Below are 16,345 nucleotides of genomic sequence, written 5' to 3' on the forward strand. Positions count from 1 at the left end.
TAAACTTGGACTCATCTAAACCTGTATCCTGACTCACTCACACCACGTCCCATACACCCGTCACCCCTGTGCTCTCTGACCTACATTGGCTGCTGATTTGCCAACAGCTACAATTCTTGTCCTCATGCTCAGATCCCTCCATGGACTTACCCCTCCCCATCACTAGCCCCCTCCTGCCCTACAAAGACACTGTGTTCCTCCAGCTCTGCCACCTTGTGCATCCCCCACTCCCTCTGCCCTACCAATGGCAGCCATGTCTTCAGCCATCTAGGCCCCAAGCTCTGGGGTTTCCTCCCTAAACTTCTCCACCTATCTCTCCAGTCCTTCAAAGGAACTGCTTTGAACAAGCTTTTAATCAGCCCTCCTAATATCTCCTGATGTGGTTTGGTGTCAACTTTCATATGCTTGCGCTCTGGTGAAGCACTTTGGGATGTCTTACAATGTTAAAGGTGCTAGATAAATGCAAGTTGCTTTTTGGTATCTTCCCGTCTTGGGTTGCCACCCACATTGCTCCCATTCCAAAGTCGGTCAGAGGCTGGGGTCATGCACTTGAGTTCTGATAAAAGTTCACAAAACTTAATGCTGTCAACATCTAATTGAGATACAGAATTGGAAATGACCTCCCATTCAAAACACCATTGTGGGGCTGGAGGGGAGGTGGGGGGGTTCTTCAGCAATTCCAATCAGCTGTTGTCTCATGGGGCAGTTTCTTTCCTAACTCCTTTACGCTATCTTTCTCATGACTGGGTCAGCTGTGGCTCAGTGCTAGTATTCTCACCTTGGAGACAAAAGGTCAGTCATTGGTTCAAACCTCCACTCAAATTCTTTCGTTCTGTGGGTGGCGACACTCTTACCGTGCATTTGTGAAGATTCCCTCTGCCGGCTGAATCCATTTACAATCCTGCGAGAAATACTTCAGAGAGGAAATCTTCACACTCACGTGTTGTAGTGAACCCCCGGCACAGAGCACCAGGCAGAAATCTCACCTCATGGGGGTCTTGTGTGAAGAGCTCAGGCCCGGTGAGGAAGAAAAGCTGGAAAGTGATTTGCAACACAGGACAATATTCTGGGAGCCACTTTGCTGTCTCCTCCTCACAATGCCCCATGTTTGCTACATGGGCACATCCCTCAAAGGCAAAGGTTATCTTTGTGACCAATCCTTTATATTTTGGGAGCAGGGGTGGGAGAGGAAAGGGGGAATTTTAAACAGAAACCCCCAATAATCAACAGGCTCACACTCGATAGCCACTGCACAATACAAATTTAATCACAAGACACAACATAATCTATTCAGGTCACAATCCATTGTCAGTACAGGATAAACAGTTTTATGTACACACAGCCCACAGATACATTGCACTACTTGCACAGGTTAGACATACTGGCCGGTAAAAATTGATTCTCAGTGTTAAAAGCCATGTTTACTACTTCTTTGAAGGAGTTTGCAATTTTTGAATGCTGCATATATTGTTAGGGAGATCCTTACAACACCCAATGGCAGCATCGAACCTTCCCAGGTCAGGTACTGCGCAGCTAAAATGTGAAGTAAAACTCACTCTTAGTCTGGCCTCATGCTCAATCTCAGGAGACAGTCCTCTGCTGTAACCTTCAGGCATTTCCCCAGACCATTCATCCTATGTCACATTAGCTTTGTGCCCAATAGCAGGAGGAATGTCTTTACCGGGTAGCAAAGGAGACTCGTCCAGTCAATCTAGCTTGAATGGACCTTGGACCATGCACTAACCCACAGAGCCTTGATTGTATTGTCAGAGTTCAGCTTTCTCCCCTTGTCACAGCACAAGGGTCTTCCTTACCAGTTCACGTGATGCACTGGAATGGTCACATGATCAGAGAATACTGTAGTCATATTTAAAGCAGCACTGTCATCCTTGAATGAGTGTTGGGCAAACTTTCATTTATATAGACACACATGAAGCAATTTCACAATAAATATCTATTGGAGGGACGTGAGAGTAATTCATGGCTCTGTCCTCTGTAAATACTGTGTCAATACTTTTTGAAGGTAGCACTCCTTTAAGCTTAGAATTTGCATTTTAAAAAACCACTCAATATTAAAAGAATCTTGAATAACCGTCTGCTATTAATTTCAGGCTCAATATCCTGGAGAAGGGAATCAATTGGAATTTTCTAAATCCCAGGCCTTCATTACAGTCAAGAGAAGCCAAAATGAATGTCTTGGTGTATTTCTATGGGACATTATCACAGAAAGTGCACAGTATCATCAAGTATTCTCAACAGCTGTTATTGCAGGAGCGAATCTAATGGGTCAGGGCCTTGATTAGGGTTCCAGAACACTTGGTGTACGATAGTTACGGATTACGGGTTTCCTTTCGGGAGAGGCTACGCTGCATTTAAATGTGGGGAGGTAGCTATGTCAGCACCATCCCTGAATTTCCTATGTGAGGTTGGGGAGGGAGCTCTACCCAGGTGCTTGCGGTTTCTATTAAGGTAAACATAAGGGCATCAACTGCAGCATCCATGGACTGATCTACCCAGTGCCTCCTGCCAACCATTATCAGTCATGTATTTCACATATTTGCCCAGGGTTACTGTGAGAGGTGGTAGACCCTCCCTTCCCACTGAAAGAATACTGTTAGCACCCACCTCCCTCCATGCCCTCAGGTACATCGGAGATACTGAGTGGAAGGGTTGCTGTTGGACTGTTGCTGTAGGAGTTAAACAGTCCACTGTGTTCAAGCAAACAAAGGAAAGCATTAAAATAAAAGCAAAGTACTGCAGATGCTGGAAATCTGAAATAAAAACAAGTGCTGCTGGAAATACTCAGCAGGTCTGGCAGCATCTGTGGAGAGAGAAGAAGAGTCAATGTTTCAGGTCAGTGACCCTTCATCGGAAAGGAAAGCGTTATCTGGAAATAGTACCAAAAAGCTGCGATACCCCAAAGTGTGGTAGCAAGTAGTACAGGATGCCAGGATACCAAGCTCCTTTGGTTCAGTCACAGTGTGGAGGGGTGGGGGTGGAGGGGAAAGAGAGGGAAAGAAGGGGCAAGCGAGAGAGAGGTGAAAAGAGGAGGACAGGGAACAAAGAGAGAGAGAGAGAGAGAGAGAGAGAGGGAGGACGAGAGCGAGAGATTGAGAGTGTTACTGAGTGGACACAAGGAATCCAGTTTGCAGCCACTACAGGTTGCTCGTGCGTGTCAGGAGAGGGCCACTTTGAGCCAGAGGTACAAAGTAGAGGAGCTGGCGGGAGGGGGTTGCTGTGTTGGAAGGGATTGAAGACACTACTGTGCTCACAGGCATGAAACCATTTTTCTCGTGGATTATATCTGACACATGACCTTTTCGTGCTGAGAACGTGGCCACCTTGGACGTAGAGCTCCTTTTTGACTGATTGCTCCTTTGTGATGCACCTCGGGATATTTTTCTACGTTACAGGTGCTACACAAATGCAAGCTGGTTTACGCTAATTGATGGTGGATTTATGCTAACAAAGGTTAAAACACACAGTGACGGGAGACCCAAGGTGGTTGCAAGCAGCTGCTCCTCTCAGAAACCAGACTCGACACTCAGGCTCCGCCTGTTGACGTGCTCGATCTTTCCGGTAATGTAGTTATCAAAGAGGGTCTGGTACTTGGCCAACATCTTCAGCAAGGGCCGCAGCCTCAGCCACCACTGCTCCTTTGGCATCCGGTGCCTGTCAGACACACGTGGAATTAAAGAGTTAAAGCTTGGCACCAATATCACAAAGACAAACTCTAGGCTCCTCACTAATCTTCACCTCCACCCATCAGCCTCCTTGTACAGTAAGCAGCCTTTTATTCTCCATCGTTTCTCTCCAGCAGATATCCTCTGGTGGGCAATTCCAAAACAAGGGGGCTTATCCAGAAAATTACAGTTAGGCTCACAGTATGTCAGGAAGCACTTCTCCAAAAGGGAATGGAAATCTGGAACTCTCTCCCCCACAAAGCTGTCAAAGCTAGGAATCAAGTGAGAATTTCAAAACCGAGATTGATCGATTTTTGCTGAGTAGCAGTATGAAGGGATAGGGAAGCAAGGTGAGTATTTGGAGTTAAGATACAGATCAGCCATGATCTAATTGAATGGTAGAACAGGCACAAGGGGCTGAATGGCCTCCTCTTATTTCTATGCTCCTAATCAATGCCTTCATTGTCAGTATGGTAGATGACAATTTAAAGGCTCAGACATGGAACGTCTGCTCCTATTGTGTCTGAAAGTACAGTCGCACTTCTCGTCACTGATGATATCGATGCTGCTGGAGGACCCACACGTGGATCTGACGGACACATTCCAAATTTTAGTGCTCCCAGAATAGCGAGCGCGGGCCGGAGAATGTGCACATCCGTATCATGCATTCTCTGAGAGTGTGGCTCGCACACTAGGGGTTGGAGAGATTGGCGACGAGCTCAGCAAAATGGCGGCTTGCACACATGGGTCACACACCAAAGAGCTGCGCAATCTCCCACGTAGCGGCTCATTTAAAATAGCTGGGGTGGCCTGCCCACCACCCCCCCCCCACCACTGCCCCCTCCCCAATGTCATGGAGGGGGCAGGCTGTCCGTCCCCGGCAATGGCCTCAGCTGCCTGTGCGCAGGTGCTGGCGCCATTTTGAAAAGGCGGCCAGCCCTGCTGGCATATTTAAAGTTTTCCCAAGATACACACCCCCTCCTCCCAAAATTTATCAAATAAATTTTTAACGCCCCTTTCCCACCACTCCCCCCCCCCCCAATAATTACATTAACTACTTGCCCAACTCCCCCGAAACACTTGCCTTTTAAATCTGACCTCGCACCCACCCAAGACTGCAAAAGTTCATTCCTTCCCACCATTCCCTCAACCCATTACGTTTATTTGACCTCATTCCCCAACTGCACTAAGAATCTTACCTCCTGCCCCCTCCCCACCAGTGTCACACCGGCTTTCCCCAGACGGGGAATTGAAGGTGTGGGAGTGACGGCCGCCATGCCGAGGATCGTGTCGGGCCCGGAAGACTGAAGGCAAGTTTATTTTAAGTTTATTCATTCTGCTCATTTAAATATTGCAATTCAGTTCCTGTTGCCTAGCGGCAGGGCAGCCACTCCCAGAAGGCTTGGGCCAGGCCCTCCCAGCATTGGCCTCCATGCTGGGCCTCAGTCAGAACAATCTTTCGGCACCCCCCCTCCCCCCCAACGCCACGGCGTCCAACATCGTGGGCTTGGTAAAATCCAGCCCTCGGAGTGTGGGATTGCTCTTCTGGTGACTTCTAATCACCATGTTGAACAATGGGACTACCTAGCAGGGCCTATTGTGCTCTGCTGCCCTCTTGAACATCACTAATTTTCTTTGCTCTGCCATTGGTGGTCATGCCTTCAGCTGCATCAGCTCTAAACTCTAGAATTCCCTCCTGAAACATCTCTCCCTCTCCTCCTTTAAGACTCTCTTTAAAAGTTACCTCTTTGAGGCAAGCCTATAGTCATCTGACCTAGTATCTCATTATGTTGTTTGCTATCAAACTTTGTCTGATCATACTCCTGTGAAGTACCTTGCGATAGTTTATTACATTAAAGGCGCTATATTTAAGCAAATCGTTCTATTATTAATCTGCAGTGAAAAATGTCAGGTTATGGATTTACTAGGTGAAATCTGAATCATCCTCCTCTCATCCCGGACCTCCCACTCCAACACTAGCCGTGATTTCCCTGCTTTAGGCCTGCGCTTCCGGAGATGAATGCCCCTTAATGTCACAGCAGTGTCACACCTGTCCTCTCCCTGCACATCACACCCCCCACCCAACAACCACCCCTACTTACTCAAAGTCCGTTTCTGCCTTCAGCTCGGTTACTGGTCGGAAAACCAGGGCCTTCCTGTTCATTCCCAAGACACAGGCGGTCTCAGGAGAGTTGGCGAAGACTTGCCCTGTCCAAGAAAAGGCAAGTGGGTTACAGAAAGGGCAATTACAGTAGACACCCTGTCAAAAGCCCTGCACCCGCAACCTCTGACATAAGGAATGTTGCTGATAATCCCTCCCCATCCTGCAGCCACTCACCCAATTCCTTCTTCATTAGGGTTGGAACATTCCATTATGCAGGAAGCCTGAAGGGGAGCATTTTCCAAATTTAGTGAACTAGGCAAAACTGACACTACTCCCAGCTCCAAAACTATCAGGGGCTTCTCTCAACCCCTCCAATGGTTCAGAGGACTTTCCCTGATGCCCCTCTTTCTCAATCCTCCTGCGTTTGCTCAGGGGCACTCTTTGGATCACCTCCCTCCCTGTTTGGGAGGGAAGGTTTCCTCATTCTCCGTAGTCCAATTTCTTCAGAGATTCTATCTCCTCAATAGGATTGGGCCACGTTTAGACCCAGCATGGCCTGGGACGACCCTCCCCTACTTTGCTGACTGGCTCATGCGAGTTCCCAGCCTGCCCGCTCAGCACTGCCAGCTCCGAGAGCTCACCTTTCCTGTAGGTTTCCTGCAGTTTCTCCGTCAGCCACTGCACGGCCTTCACGCCCAGCTTTGTCCCAAAGTTTCTATCGAATGGTGTTGGTGCCCCGCCCTGGCAACAGAGAAAATAAAATAAATGGGGAGGCTTGCTCACGTATGAATGAGGAGATTCAAATGGGATGGACTGCCCCACCGATGAGACATAATGGTCTTGATTTTAACTCCTCTCACACCAGCTCCCTAAAACACCAGGTGGGCAGGAGAGGTGTTAAAATGACATGATCCCACCTCTACCCCACAGTATTTCCAGCCTCTGCAACATTAACACTGGCAATTCAGGCTTTGGAAGAGGCTCCCGCTAATAGCAGGCAGGGGCTTACACAAGGTGCAAATGTCGCAGTCTGATGGCACAATTGGCACCGCGATGTAATATTAACATCACGTCAGGCGGGGCTCCCACATTAGCCTGGTGTCCTGCAGCAGGAACACCGTGGGAGGAGCTGACTGGCCCGAGAGGCCCAGGTAAGGTAAAGAATTCCTTCTGCCAGAATTCCTTGTGGGCCAGGAGAAACAGGAGAGCTTCCCTTTCCCTGCCCACCCCCTCACTCCGAGGCCCCATAAGTAGTCCATGTGCTTCCCCAGCCTTGGCCTCTCACCCACCATGCGAGAAATCCCCCCCCACCTCCCCCATGGAACCCTGGCTGCGGCCGCCTGCACCAAATTCCCACTCCTGCAGGGCAGGCCGTGAATCTGGGCCAGCACTCTGGGAATCTTAATGATCGTCCGGGCTTCCACGTCCCTGGATTCACCCGGTGTGCCCCTCACTAACTGGCTTGTGAGTGTCCCCTCCCCTCCCACCAACATAAAAAACAACTCCAATGCATCAACACACAGAACAGGATGAGCATAGAATCCAGGATCGACAATTAACAGGAGCAGTTTACTCACTTTCCTTTGTAATCCTCAACAGGTTGACTGAGGTGTCCCCAAACACACCTTCACGTTTCACTCTCACTGAACCATTACCTAAAGCTCCACAGTCTCTTCCCTGAGGTGTCTCTTACCTGCTGCATGTGGCCCAGTACATTGGTTCGACAGTCGAACACACCCTTCCCCTCGGCAGAGTACAGGTTGTACAAGAATTCCGTGGTGTAATGTTGGTGGCATTTTTCATTTCTTGAGAAAAAAAAAAATGAAGGGAAGAGAGAAAGAAATTTCACCTCGAATGTTTATGGAAACATGACAGATATTCGTCTCCCAGGCCTCAGTTAGTTCTCTTACAGCAGTCCAGTGGTGAGCAGCTCATACCTCCTGCCCTCCCCTCTGTTGCCAATTCTTCCCCTTACCTTGCCCCCAAGGCGGAGATTGGCAGCTCACCAGGAGGTGATACACATGCCTAGAAACAGGCTGTGTGTGCTGGAGCACTGACTGGGGAAACCACCTGCCCAGGCCCAGTGCACTGGGGCACTGACTGGGAAATCCACAGGCCCAGCTCAGATTGCAAACTATGGACTGCCCAGCCTGCTCTAGTTGACAAATAGAACAGTCAACGCCACAGATTGTCCAGTCACCTCTGTCAGCACCAATTACAATATGGGGGCATAAGGACATGTCATGGAGGCGAGCAGACGATCTGCTTTTCCATAGGAATAGGCAGAGGCCATTCAGCCCCTCCAGCGCATTCCACAGTTCAATTAGATCCTGGCTTAAGAATTTTAACTCCATTTCCTGCCTTAGTTCCTTAACCCTTAATACACTGCCTAATGAAAATCTATCAATCTTGGTCTTTAAAATTCCAATGGCCCTCCAGCATCCACAGCCCATGCTTGGGGTATTTCCCATCTCTGCGGGGGAATCAATAACATGGAACCACAGCTCAGCAATACTTTCTCAGGGCTGAGATGACAATACTTTCATGGTCAGCATAGCATTCTTTAGCTTAGTGACAGCAATAGAGCCTCTGACTGGGAAGGCCCCGAGACTGGAGCTCCAAATACTGGGATGAGATCCAGTGTGGGCACTTGTGCCCAATGGGCATGGGTGGCATCCCTTACTGTTAAGGACAGGGGGAGACTCTTTAACCACGCTCGCAGCCCATCTAAGAGTAGGTACACGGGAGAAAAAACAATCCGTGCGGAAGGCAACAGGAATTCATCTCTGCTACCAGTAAGTGGTTCAAGAATTTTGTGTGTTAGTCTCGAGTTCGGAATTGCCCAGTGGTGGAATGCTAAAGCAGTTAAATCAGAAGATGCCAGGATGAATTCCTGGTCGGTGCTGAGTTAACTGATCTCAGTCAGGGAGTAGGCTGTAGAGCCATGATAGCAGAGCAGGCCCCGAGGGGTGGGGCGGCTTGTCGGTGAAAAGGTTGGCGATGGCAGGAAGACGCCAGACGTCTCTTGCCAGGACCCGATTTCAGCCAGCGATAAAGTCTGCCAGTGAAAATTAGCTTCGGAGCGACTGGTAACCGAGGCAAGTCTTTGCTGCACATCAAAGGGAACAGTCGCAGTGTTTTCAGCAGTGACTAGAGCGGCTCTGTCTCTGTAACTCTGCTGCCTTTTCATCTCAGGGCCAAGAACAGAAAGGGTATATTACTGAACAGAAGAGACAAATGCAAAGCAATCCTATTTAAAGATAAAATCACATAGAATTCCCCAGTGGTGAGTTACGCACGAGGTGAAACAGAAACACAGGCTTCATTAACCACAGGAAAGCACCCTCACTCCTCAGCAGCTCACAAACACCTTCCAGTGGCCAGCTGGAGAATAGCAGGTCACTGCTGCTGCGAGTATGGAATTCAGGTCCACGCTCAGGGTGGGAGCTCAGCTTTCTGTTAGAAGCAGCATATTGGCTTCGGGAGTCTCATTGGCTTGTTCTCAGTAGCCCTGTTTAACACTGGAGCGGACAAATCAAGAATTACAAGATTCGGGTGTCTCATTGCCCTCGCAGCAAAGATCAGCAGAGCAAGATCTTATTAGAAGACACAATATTTCCTTGTTCATGAAGAAAGAAGACACACTTGCATTTATATAGCGCCCTTCACCACCTCAGGATATCCCAAAGCACATGACAGCCAATGAAGCCATAACAGCCAAGCTGTTCCAGTACAGATATAACACTGGCATCTCCCTGACAATGTGGAAAATTGCACAAAAATCAGGACAAATCCAACCCGGCCAATTACAGTCCCATCGGTCTACTCTCGATCATCAGCAGAGTGACGAAAGGTGTCAAGTGGCACTTGCTCAGCAATAACCTGCTCAGTGACGCTCAGTTTGGGTGCCGCCAGCGCCACTCAGCTCCTGACCTCATTACAGCCTTGGTCCAAACATGGACAAAAGAGCTGAACTCCAGAGGTGAGGTGAGAGTGACTGCCCTTGACATCGATGCAGCATTTGACCGAGTATGGCATCAAGGAGCCCTAGCAAAACTGGAGTCAATAGGAATCAGGAGGAAAACCCTCCGCTGGTTGGAGTCATACCTAGAGCAAAGAAAGATGGTGGTGGTTGTTGGAGGTCAATCACCTCAGCTCCAGGACATCACTTCAGGATAGTGCCCCAGAGCCAACTATCTTCAACTGCTTCATCAATGACCTTCCCTCCATCATAAGGTCAGAAGTGGGGATGTTCGCTGATGATTGCACAATGTTCAGCACCATTCACAACTCCTTAGATACTGAAGCAGTCAGTGTCCAGATGCAGTTAAGACTTGGACAACATCCAGGCTTGGGCTGATAAGTGGCAAGTAATATTCGCGCCAGGCAATGACCATCTCCAACAAGAGAGAATCTAACCATCTCCCCTTGATGTTCAATAGCATTATCATCGTTGAATCCCCCACTATCAACATCCTGGGGTGGGGAGGGCTACCATTGACCAGAAACTGAACTGAACCAGCCACATAAATACTGTCAGAGGCTGCGACAAAACAAAAAGTGCTGGAAATACTCAGCAGGTCTGACAGCATCTGTGGAGAGAGAAGCAAAGTTAACATTTGAGGTCTGTGACCTTTCATCAGAACTGGCAAAGGTTCGAAAAGAATTAGGTTTTAAACAAGTGGAGGGGAGTGGGGGACAGAACAAAAGGGGATCAAAGTTGTCCTGGGACAAAGGCAAAGCGTGTGTTAATGCTTGTGGTGAAAGACAAAGCATCAGTCCAGCGACAGTGTTAATAGCAGAATAATGAGCAGCTCTGACTACAGGAAAAGCAGACACATGGTTAAAAGATAAATTTAAAAAAGGCCAGTCATGCTCTGAAGTTACTGAAGTTAATGTTCCGTCCACAAGGCTGTGGAGTGCCTAATCGAAAGATCAGGTGCTGCTCCTCGAGCTTGCGTTGATGTTCATTGGAACACTGGAGTAGGCCAAAGACAGAAATGTTGGCATGAGCGCGGGGGGCGGTGGTGTTGAAATGGCAAGCAACTGAAAGCTCCGCAAAGCTGCGTTTGGTCTTCCCAATGTACAGGAGATCAGATTGTGAGCAGCGAATACAGTATACTAAATTGAAAGTACAAGTAAATCACTGCTTCACCTGAAAGGAGTATTTGGGACCTTGGATAATGAGGAGAGGGGAGCTAAATGGGCAGGTATTACACCTCCTGCGATTGCAGGGGAAGGTGCCGTGGGAAGGGGACGAGGTGTTGGGGGTAATGGAGGAGTGGAACAGGGTGTCGCGGAGGGAGCAATCCCTTCAGAATGCTGACGGGGAGGGGAGGGGAGGGGATGTGTTTGGTGGTGGAATCATACTGGAAGTGGCAGAAATGGCGGAGAATCCTCTCTATGTGGAGGCTGATGGGGTGGAAAGTGAGGACAAGGGGAACCCTGCTGCAGTTCTGGGAGGGGAAGGCATGAGGGCAGAAGTGCAGGAAATGGGCTGGACATAGTTGAAGGCCCTGTCAACCACGGGGTGGGGGGGGCGGGGGGGAAGAGAGGGCAAAGAGAAGAAATCCTCGGTTGAGGAAAAGGGAAGACATATCAGAAGCCCTGTTGTGGAAGGTGGCATCATCAGAGCAGATGCGTCAGAGACGGAGAAACTGGGAGAATAGAATGGAGTCCTTACAGGGGTCGGGTGTGAAGAAGTAGTCAAGGCAGTCGTGTGAGTTGGTGGGCTTATAATGCATATTAGTAGACAGCCTATCCCCAGAAATGGAGACAGAGAAGTTGAGGAAGGGAAGGGAAGTGTCAGAGATGGACCATGTAAAAGTGAGAGAAGGGTGGAAATTGGAAGCAAAGTTGATAAAGTTTTCCAGTTCGGGGTGGGAGCAGGAAACGGCACCGATACAGTCATCAATGTACCGGAAAGACAGTTTGGGGAGGGGGCCTAAGTAGGACTGGAACAAGACTGGAAATTCTGTGGCGAGTAACTCACCTCCTGACTCCCCAAAGCCTGTCCACCATCTACAAGGCACAAGTCAAGAGTGTGATGGAATACTCTCCACTTGCCTGGATGGGTGCAGCTCCAACAACACTCAAGAAGCTCGACACCATCCAGGACAAAGCAGCCTGCTTGACTGGCACCCCATCCACCACCTTCAACATTCACTCCCTCCACCACCAACGCACAGTGGCAGCAGTGTGTACCATCTATAAGATGCAGTGCAGAAATGCACCAAGGCTCCTTAGACAGCACCTTCCAAACCCGCAATCTCTACCAACTAGAAGGACAAGGGCAGCAAATACATGGGAACACCACCACCTGCAAGTTCCCCTCCAAGTCACACACCATCCTGACTTGGAACTATATCGCCATTCCTTCACGGTCACTGGTGAAAATACTGGAAGTCCCTTCCTAACAGCACTGTAGGTATACCTACACCCGAGGACTGCAGCAGTTCAAGAAAGCAGCTCACTACCACCTTCTCAAGGGCAATTAGGGATGGGCAATAAATGCTGGCCTAGCCAGCGACGCCCACATCCCATGAACTAATAAAAAAAAAAATTACTTTTTGAAGTGTGGTCACTGTTGTAATATAGGAAATGTGGCAGCCAATCTGTGCACAGCAAGCTCCCACAAACAGTAATGTGATAATGACCAGATCATTCACTTCAGTGATGTTGGCTGAGGGATAAAAATCGGCCAGGATTACCCTGCTGTTCTTCAAAATCATGCCATGGGTTCTTTTACGTCCACCTGAGAGTGCAGACAGGGCCTCGGTTTAACATCTCACCTGAAAGATGCCACCTCTGACACCGCAGCACTCCCTCAGCCTACATTTTGTGTTCAAGTCTATGGAGGGTGATTTGAACCCATGACTCTCTGACTCAGAGGTGAGAGACGCTACCCACCTAAGAAAGGACAGCAGGGGCGCATAAGTGTTACCTGGCTTTACCACCAGGCCTGTACCCTTTCCCGTGTTTTTTCCGGTGAGAGCCTACCTCAGTACAAGCCCTCGCTGGATTGTCGTCTTCATCTTCCCGGTTAGATGCTCCACGTTGGCCTGCGGGTACAAAGCAAAGTGTCAGAGGGTGAGGAGCATGGAAACTGAGCACTTGCAGACAGATCAGCCTCCCTGAAGGGGCAGCCCAGAATGGAAGCTGGCAGAAACCTGACGGAGTTTTAATAGAGTAAATCGGGAGAAAGTGTTTCCACTGGCTCGAGGGTCAGTAACCAGAGGACACAGATGTAATATCATTGGGAAAAGAACCAGAAGGGAAGGTGTGGAGAATTATTTTTGTGTGTTGTGATCTGGAATACGCTGCCTGAAAGGATGGTGAAAGCAGGTTCAATAATAACTTTCAAAAGTGAACTGGATACAGTGGCACAGTGGTTAGCACCGCAGCCTCACAGCTCCAGGGACCTGGGTTCAATTCTGGGTACTGCCTGTGCGGAGTTTGCAAGTTCTCCCTGTGACCGCGTGGGTTTTCGCCGGGTGCTCCGGTTTCCTCCCACCGCCAAAGACTTGCAGGTGATAGGTAAATTGGCGATTATAAATTGCCCCTAGTGTAGGTAGGTGGTAGGGAATATGGGATTACTGTCGGGTTAGTATAAATGGGTGGTTCTTGGTCGGCACAGACTCGGTGGGCCGAAGGGCCTGTTTCAGTGCTATATCTCTAAATAAATAAATAAATACATGAAAAGGAAACAATTTTCAGGGCTCTGGGTAAAGAGCAGGGGAGCGGAACTAACTGGATAGTTCTTTCAAACTCTGTAAAGGCAGAATGGGCCGAATGGCCTCCTTCTTTGCTTTGCATGAAATTGATGGTGGGGTGGGAAACTACAACTTGCCATTGGGCTAGAAAAGGAGAAAACCACCCCAGCATGCAGGGTTTCGCCTGAAATCAGAAATATGCAAGCGCTGATGGCAGGTTGTGATTCCCCTGCCAGTTGAATAGCTTTCCATTGAAGAACTGCCACTTGTTTAGGTGGTGGTTGATAGATTGTAGCCCAGGGCCAGTCAGCATCGTCAGGAGGATGGACAGTAACCACAGCGGGAAAAGTAAGGGATCGAGTATTGCCGCCTAACATCTCCTTAACGCCCCGTAGTCAGATGTCGCTCAGCGTCTCACGAACGCACCGTCAAGTCGTGAATGTTAATTGGGTCTTCATAGATGTAGGCGGCGTCAGCCCCAACAGCCAGTGCTGTCGCAGAAGCCAGGTAGCCACAGTAACCTCCCATGGTCTCCACGATGAAGACTCGCCGCTTGGTTCCTGATGCAGACTGCTTGATACGGTCACAGGTCTGAGGAGAGAAAGTAACTATCAGCAACACACAGAGAGGTGAAGCAGCCTGCCCCAGAGATCCTGCATCCTGCAGACCCACATGGTCAGAACTGTGTCAGCTCCTTCCCACTGCCCTAACTCTCCCGGACTGTCCCAATCCAAATGTTCATCTTTGAAAGACGCAATGGGATTCCACTGGGTGAACAGGCAGCAGTTCAATCCTCTTCGAGGATATTATTAAGGGGTCTGATGGACTGACTACCCAGTGTAGCAGCTAATTGTTTCAGCATGATCATATCAGCTATATGGGGCAGGGACTGCACCCGCTATGTACTTTATTCCATTACTGATCCTTATCGGGCCCATTCCACCTCTTTCCAAAGCTGAAAAGCTGTGGCTAATTACTGCATTCCCCGTCGCTCTGGCGCCAGGTTACAGATCAGCCATAATCTAATTGAATGGCGGTACAGTTTGAATGGGCTGAATGGCATTGTTCTGTTCCCATGCAACAGGCTCGAGGGGCCAAACGGTCTCCTCCTGTTCCCACGTTCCCTTCCCCCTTACCTCCATTGCGGCATTGACCGCAGTGTCGCAGCCGAGGCTGAAGTCGGTGCCTGGCACGTTGTTGCTGATGGTTGCCGGGATGACGCACATGGGGATGCAGAGCTCCTCGTAGTGTTCGCGCCCCTCTGTCAGCTGCAGGGCCGCCACGAAGGCCTGCCATGGAAGGAGAAGCACACGCTGGTCAATGCACCCGCCCACGTCACCGCAGCAACCGCTCCACTTTTACCTCAGAAACGACTACATGGGCATCCTCCAAAAGAGAAGTCAAGATGGCGGGTCTGGGCCCCGTGCCGGAGGAAGCTGCCACAGTTGCAAAAGGGAAGACGGGGAGTAGGTTGGGAGGTCATGCCAAGTTTTAAATTTTAAAGGTCCGCAGATTGTAGGTGGATGGGGAGGTTAAGTAGGTTTGAAGCTACCTTGGGAAAGAAGCAGTCAGATGCGGAAAGTGCGATGGGTCTTGATTTTAGCAGCGCGAGGAATGCAGAGATGTAGCAGGAGCATTTAAACTATAAACACCCCTAAAATCTGCGAGGAGGGGCTGGGCATTACATCTGTATCATACCTGCTGACGCCCTGGGTGTGCCAGCCTACCTTATGTGCTGCGGCCCCTGAATTGGGGACTTGAACCCACGTCCATTGATGCTACCAATGACACTCCGAGTATCGGCCATGTAAACATCAGCATCAACTGATTCCCTCTCCAGTGCTTACACAGCCTGCCATAGCTCTCACACTCGGTGAATGTAGCCAGCTCTATGGGCTGCCTGTATTGCACCACAGCAAGAGTTAGCACTTTCAGGAGAGGAGGGGAGAAAAGGCGGTGGGGGGGGGGGAAGGCGGAGTTTACAAAAGGACCTTTAGACTTAGGAAGGTAAACAGTCACACCTCATACGTCCATAGTTTCCAGGAATTGCGATAAAAAAATTAAAATACAACTCAATGACATGCTGGTTGTCATGGCTGCAGTACCAGTGTACATCTGCAGGTGGCAATGCTGGAAACAGTTCATTGCGAGCTCAGCATCACCCCCTGTCAGCAGCTTAATGGTACTGCAAGGGCGAGGAATGTGCAACTCAACAAAGCCAAATGGGACGGTGAGCAAATGTCCGAGAATGACGGCAGGAATTGACGAGAGCTGCAGCGAAGGGTGACAGGAGGGTCCCTGACTCGACAAAAATGTGTACATCTCACCTCGAACCCACCAACAATGAGGATAGCATGGATACAATTACTGCGGATCTGTTTCACGAGCTGTGCCATACACTTTTCAGGGAGTGTTCTGCAAACAAAATGGATGAAATAGCAGCACATAAATTTGGACAAGTAGATGTAAACGGAGTCAATACAAGAATGTCAGGAAGTAGCTGATACTGACTGCTCGAATGGTACCTTTACTAGAATGGTAACAGGAACGAGGGACTTGGATAGCATTTGCAGCACAGAAACAGGCCATGCAGCCCTTCTGGTCTAGGCTGGTGTTTATGTTTCACATAAACCTCCTCCCAACATCTCTTCATCCTATCAGCATATCCTTCTATTCTGATTATAGCAGGGATGAAAGACAGTACAGCCCAAGTGTTATCCACACAGACAGTTATGGTGGGACAATCTGAGACCGTTTCAACTTTTGAATTAGTTGGTAATGAAAGTGGCCGGAAAGCAATATACATCAAGCTGTTTTGGACGTTTATATTTATTTGCCAGACTGCT

General features: G+C 49.2%; 1 protein-coding gene across 1 annotated transcript in view; it reads right to left on the minus strand.

Annotated features, from left to right (window-relative positions):
- Positions 1-1,246: 1,246 nt before the first annotated feature.
- Positions 1,247-16,345, minus strand: part of LOC137372309 (ATP-dependent 6-phosphofructokinase, liver type-like) — a 73,116-nt gene continuing 58,017 nt past the window's right edge. The window contains exons 15-22 of the mRNA XM_068036124.1: positions 15,827-15,914; positions 14,636-14,788; positions 13,926-14,090; positions 12,787-12,848; positions 7,481-7,592; positions 6,429-6,528; positions 5,786-5,891; positions 1,247-3,672 (exon numbers count right to left, since the gene is read on the minus strand). Of these exons, the coding sequence (XP_067892225.1) occupies positions 3,525-3,672; positions 5,786-5,891; positions 6,429-6,528; positions 7,481-7,592; positions 12,787-12,848; positions 13,926-14,090; positions 14,636-14,788; positions 15,827-15,914 (934 nt within the window). The 3' untranslated portion in view covers positions 1,247-3,524. The remainder of the gene's footprint in view (positions 3,673-5,785; positions 5,892-6,428; positions 6,529-7,480; positions 7,593-12,786; positions 12,849-13,925; positions 14,091-14,635; positions 14,789-15,826; positions 15,915-16,345) is intronic.

The sequence above is a fragment of the Heterodontus francisci genome, chromosome 7 (assembly GCF_036365525.1).
Source record: "Heterodontus francisci isolate sHetFra1 chromosome 7, sHetFra1.hap1, whole genome shotgun sequence".
In the NCBI taxonomy this organism is placed as follows: domain Eukaryota; kingdom Metazoa; phylum Chordata; class Chondrichthyes; order Heterodontiformes; family Heterodontidae; genus Heterodontus; species Heterodontus francisci.